This window comes from Micromys minutus (genome assembly GCF_963924665.1).
Source record: "Micromys minutus genome assembly, chromosome: 29".
Taxonomy (NCBI): Eukaryota; Metazoa; Chordata; class Mammalia; order Rodentia; family Muridae; genus Micromys; species Micromys minutus.
Genome location: NC_137964.1, coordinates 30,061,264 through 30,067,263, shown reverse-complemented (window position 1 = coordinate 30,067,263; position 6,000 = coordinate 30,061,264). Strand labels below are relative to the sequence as shown.

The window sequence follows — 6,000 nt, the reverse complement described above, 5'->3', positions numbered from 1 at the left end:
AAGGCAATTAAAAACACCTCTAGTGTCACACTCGGCAGAGTCAAAAGGATCAGCAGCTTGAAGGGACCCAGTCATATACAGGAGAGCACCCCACTATCCTTTGATTTGCCTAAAATCAGGACATAGATTCAGGGGTTACTATTATTTCCCAATACCATCATAGGGCTAGAAATAGGGGTCCCCCAAAAGCAAATAGTATGCTTGACCAGCACCCCCTGGAGAATGAGTTACTCTTGGAGAGGCCCAAATCACTTCCAAGAAGAAGCCATTTTCAACGGGTTAATTTTGGTGCTAGAGAAGTAAATTGCATGCCTAATCCGCAGGAAGCCCTGGGTTCCACCCCTGCACCACCACCTCCGAAGTACATCTTGGTGGTGTATGTCTGTAATATAAGCTCTTGGGAGGTAGAGGCGGGGCAGGGGGGGATGCCGAGGGTGGGGGCCTGACCAGAAATTCATATGTCATTCAAGACCAGTGTGGACTACGTCAGACTCTGTCTCAAATTGCTTTTGAGATCGGATCTTAATATAGATAGCCTAACTTTAGATCTGCGTGCCTCGGCCTCCTGAGAGCTGGGATTTCAAAGTAAGCCACCATGGTCAGCTTTAACTTCTAGTTATTGTACATGTAGACTCATGTCACATCGAGTAGGTGGAGGCCAAAGGACAATTTGCTTGAGATTGGAACTCTGCTCACCAGGCTTCCCTGCTGAGACACCTCACCAGCCCTCCCACTCCCACTTTTTTACTATTATTATTATTTTCGAGACAGGGTTTCTTTGTGTATCCTTGGCTGTCCTGGAACTCACTCTGTAGCCTAGGCTGGCCTCAAACTCTTGAGATATGCCTGCCTCCATCTCCCAAATACTGGGTTTAAAGGCCTGCGCCACCACCTCCCCGAATTTGCGTGTCATCCTAGGCGTGGCAGCCATGCTAATCTCTACATCGCTCCAGCTTTAGTGTCTGCGCTGCCAAAACGAGCACCCAGCCTTAATTTTTTTTAAATGCCTCTGATAGTCAGGACCGGAAAAGAAAAAAAACAATCTCTGCAACAGCGCTCCAGGCCAAGGAGGGGTGGTGGGAAACCAGCTGTGGGCGGGGCGCTCCCTGACCACGCCCCCGGGCGGGCGTGGCGAGGCTTCTTAGGCTCCTATCGCGCGCGCGCCCGCGCAGCGGCCCCTCAGGTACGCGGACAAGATGGCGGCGGTAGCGGGGGACAGCGCTATGGAGGTGGTGCCGGCGCTGGCCGAGGAGGCCGCGGCCGAGGCGACGGGCCCCAGCTGCCTGGTGCAGCTGCCAGGCGAGGTGCTGGAGTACATCCTGTGCAGCGGCTCGCTCACGGCGCTGGACATCGGCCGCGTGTCCAGCACCTGCCGTCGCCTGCGCGAGGTGTGCCAGAGCAGCGGGCAGGTGTGGAAGGAGCAGTTCCGGGTGAGGTGAGCATTCCGCTCCGTTCCCGCAGCCCCTCGGCCCGGGCCTCGCGTGGGCCCCACCCCGCTACTCTCCCGCCGGCGCGCCGTCCGCTTCCCGCGGCCGCAGACAAAGGCCTGGGCCCGGGCCTCCGGAGCTCCGATGGGGTCGCGTCAGCCGCCCGCGGCCAGGCCTCCCGTTCGGCCCCCGGGCTGCGGCCTCGCGCGCCTCCGAGCTCCGGGAGGACGCGCATCTTTTGTGGCCCGCTGGGTGCAGGATGTTTACGTGCAGGCAGTGTTGGAGTGCATTCCCGGCTCGTTAGGATGCCGGCATCGGACCTGCCATTCTAGCTCGTGACCTTGGGGGGTGGATGGGGTGATGTCCACCTCCCTTCTCCACAGCCTGGGTCTCCCGTTCCGTGATAAGACCCCTTTTTTGCAGAGTCGGGAATCAAATGAGATGCGGCCCGGGTTGCAGGGCCTGGTGCTGAGGAGGCGCGCCATCAATGCGAACCGTTAGCATCGCCGAGATTGTGGCCATCACAGAGATGGGGGGGGGGCGTGGGGATAGAAACTGTCTTCATGTCGCCACGCCAAGGTCACTGCATCTGAGTAGTGAGGGAATGCATGCATATCCTATGGATATTGCAGCTAGAGCCTCTGCTAGGTCTCCTCTTCCCCCCTCCCTTGCCCGAAGGCTCCTCCGTGGTTTTTGCAGTCTCTGCGGAGCTGAGCTGCGTGTTCTCTCCCCTTATAGGTGGCCCTCCCTGATGAAGCACTACAGTCCCACCGACTACGTCAATTGGTTAGAGGAATATAAAGTTCGGCAGAAAGCTGGGTTAGAAGCCCGGAAGATTGTAGCCTCCTTCTCCAAACGGTTCTTTTCAGAGCACGTAAGCATCTGTTATGCTCTGTGTGTGTGTGTGTGTGCACGCGCGCAAGCAAGCAAGCTCGTTCGTGTACGCCTGCCTTAGCTTCTCAGCTCTTGCTCTTATTTCCCTTCTCAACGCTCACACAATCCCTTGCTTACATGGTTATAATGGTCATTGTGTCCTCTCCCCTCCCGCAGAACAACAACACGGGGCCATTTGTCCCTGCCAGCCCTACTTTTCTAAAGCCAGAGGGTGTGGGGTGTTGAGGAGCTGGGAGGGACAGAGGGCGGTGTTCAGCAGGTCCAGATAAGCCTTATTTCTCTTGAAGACTGTTACACGCTTCCTGCAGCCGCTGCGTGATCTGAGAGTCATCAGCGTTTGAACACTGTCAAGCTCCTGTGCTGTTTTTCCCAGGAAGCTGCAGAAGTCAATGCTCAGCACTGAACTGCGTTTATTTGTTAAGGAGCCATTAAAAGCTTCCCGTAGGTCAGTCCCATTGCTCCCCAGCATTTTTGTTACCACTGTGGCTCTTTGTTCTGTGAGAGGAGTTTCACTGTGTAGCCCAGGCTGGCCTTGAACTCCCATCCAGCCTCCTGTGAGGGCTGCGATTCCAAGTAGACATCCTCAGGCCTGGCTCCAGTGGTGTGTTGCTTTTCTGTAATGGCTGACATGTGTGTTTCTCTTCTGGTTTGGAGTTAGTTGTCGTTTCTCCCTTGTCCAGAATGTCCCATGGAAATGGGTGTCCCTTCCATTCACTACTTTTCAGAGAGCTTGGAAGTCGTCCCCTCTCATACTTCCCGTCCCAGCAGATCGTGTGTCAACCAGAGTAGCTGACATTACTTGTTTCCTTCTTCTAGGTTGATGAAGGTTATTTTCTGAAGGTTATTTCTGATTTTTCCACTCTACTGTTAGTGGAGTTTATGAACAGCGTTTTCACGGTGTGTCACGTTTTGAAAGGGCAGGCCTGGACTTTGAACACATTTTAACTCAGTCCCCTATGGGAACTACAAATAGACATTCCCCATTCTGTTTATAGAAATGCTCCATAACGGCAGAGTGAACCAAGGTTTTGTTCAGACTGGAACCGTGCTCCAGCCAGTCTGTAGTCACATGCGTTCAGTCCTCGCTTAAATGTGTGCGCACACAGGTGTATTGGTGCAAGACATGTAGGATGGTTAGTCACGGGCTACTGGTTCACAGGCTCTTCTTGTGATCTACCTGTATTTGTGTGTGCTTTTATCTAATAATGATGGGTCAGTGAACTTACCCTCCCCCTTCCTGTGTCACTGCTTACTTAGAATGTGTGGTGGACTTTGAACGCTGCAGGGGCATGCTTAGGGGTGGATTCATAGATGGGTGATCAGTTTGGCTCAGCACATTGGTTTTCTTGTTTTCTCCATGTGCACACAAGTCAACCTGTAACACTGGCTGCTTTCAAGAGGAAAACTAGGGAAAATCCCAGGACTTTAACCCGATAGTCTTAATGAACCACCACTTCTCAGCACATGCACCACCAACTTAACACACGTGTATCTCCACCTAACAGCCATTGCACTATTGCCTCAGCATATCTACACTTCCATCCCAACACACACGTACCACTGCTTCTGCATACATGCACCATCAACTCAACATGCAAAGCAGGATACACATGCAGGAGCCTCAGGAGCAGAACCTCAGGAGCACCTCTGCCTTGGGCTTATGCCTCTGGCCCCTCCTAGTTGTGTATAGCTGACACCTTGGGAGATGGGGGGTCTTGCAGTCCTTAGCCTGTGTCCACACGTGAGGACTTGGCAGCAGTAGGCTCAGAAACTCGGACTCTGTGAGTGTGAGGCTGGAGCCTCGGGTGCCAGGGTCTGAATGTGCCGCAGCTGCCACGTTGCTTTCTGCCCCGGAGGCCCTAGGAAGCAGTATGTAAAGCCCCTGTCACTATCTCCATGTGTGACCTCTGTCACTTGGGACTGCCAGGGTCAGCCATGCTAACTGATGATCCTCCTATGTGTCTTCCCCATAGGTTCCTTGTAATGGCTTCAGTGACATTGAGAACCTTGAGGGCCCAGAGATCTTCTTTGAGGATGAACTGGTGTGTATCCTAAACATGGAAGGAAGGTAAGCCACAGCTTTCCTGGGGTCGACACCATAATAACTGCAGGGGGGATTGCTGTGGTGTGTGTGGAAGAACTGTGGTGTTCCCAGATACCTTACATTATACCACAGTAACGTTTTGAAAAGCCTGGTGTATGTGCGCTCTCAGTGTGCACATATGGTGTATGCACAACTGACTCACTGTCAGTCCCCGAAGCTATGAGTTCCTCACCCATGGACTCAGTCAGCCTTGCCTCAGAAATACCCAGAAAGCCTTGCACGGGCTCACACCTGAAATCCCAGTGTCAGGAGGTCGGGGCAGGAGAAGCAGCAGCTGTGAGAGGTGCGTAATGAGTTTCAGAACACCTGGGATACAGAGTGAAACCTGGGTTCAATGAAGTCTTTAAAAAATGTCAAGAGCAGGGGAGATGGTCAGCGAGGATCCAGATTCGAGCCCCTGTGTCATGAGCTTTGATGGCCACCAGCTGAGCCACATGGAGAGCACCAAACGCCAGGGAGAGACTGTCTCTAAAGCTTGTGTGTGTGACTCCTGAGGAATGACACCTTCGATTGACCAAGGGCCTCCATATACGCTCACATGTGGCTTTACTGAGCACGCACAGACCCCTTTTCTTGTAGTTGTATAAATAGTAACTACCTACATGGGCTGCTGGTTTAAGATTGCAGGGCAGGGTGAGCCTACATTCTCCACAGACACACTCCGGTTAAGAAGAGCCCCTTGTGGGCTAGAGAGACAGACTGCTCAGCATGAATCGCTCGGCTTGTACAGAGGACCTGACTTTAGTTCCCAGCACCTAAGTTGGGTGGCTGCTAGCCACCTATAACACCAGTGCCACTTAATCTGAACCCTCTTTTGACCTTTTCAGGCAACGGTGGACACATCACTTAAAAATGACCTCTTATCTCTTACTGTTGTTTAGAATGGGTATGTTTTATATTTTCTGCTGAAAAGTTTAATTTCTAGTACACGGTGACTTACTTGAAGCCTAACCTGCTGTGAGAGAGACCTTCTGTTCTAAAAGTCCTGGATAAAGATGCATGGAGAAATGTCCGGACCAGGGACAGAGTTTCATGGGTGTTTGTAGGAAGAGGCCAAGTGCCCTGCTTAGTGCCTGGGAGCTTGCCCTGACCCCTCACCTGTCTGAGTGTCCATGTGTGCGATGGAGTGCACACTGACAGGATTGTGTGGCCTTGTAACAGTCCTTAGGCACAGCATGTGTGTGGTGAGCTTTATTGGCTTTGGTTTGTTGGTGGTGGACTTTTTTCCTTCGTTGACTCTTTCCCTGTCCTTCCCACCCCTGCTTTTCTGTTGGCCTTCCCTGACTCCAACTGGGGGTTTTCCTTTTGTACTGTTGAATGTCAAAGCCAGAGCCAGTGATCACTCTGGTTGGTTGGTTGGTTGTTTAATGAGCATGGGCATTTGGCCTGTATGTATGTGTGTCAGATCCCCTGGAACTGGAATTACAGACAGTTGTGAGCTTCTGTGTGGTTGCTGGGAATTGAACCCAGGTCCTCAGGAAGAGCAGCCAGTGCTCTTAACTGCTGAGCCATCTGTCCAAACCCATCTGTGTGGTTTTGGATAGTGACCTACTTTGACCTATTTTATCCTAACTA

At 52.4% G+C, this 6,000-nt stretch overlaps 1 protein-coding gene across 2 annotated transcripts in view; it reads left to right on the top strand.

Moving 5' to 3' along the window:
- Window positions 1–1,187: 1,187 nt before the first annotated feature.
- FBXO21 (F-box protein 21) overlaps window positions 1,188–6,000 on the top strand; it is a 30,083-nt gene continuing 25,270 nt past the window's right edge. For both annotated transcript variants that reach the window (XM_080940471.1, XM_080940470.1), the window contains exons 1-3: window positions 1,188–1,435; window positions 2,166–2,301; window positions 4,295–4,389. In XM_080940471.1, the coding sequence (XP_080796597.1) occupies window positions 1,197–1,435; window positions 2,166–2,301; window positions 4,295–4,389 (470 nt within the window). In that variant the 5' untranslated portion in view covers window positions 1,188–1,196. The remainder of the gene's footprint in view (window positions 1,436–2,165; window positions 2,302–4,294; window positions 4,390–6,000) is intronic.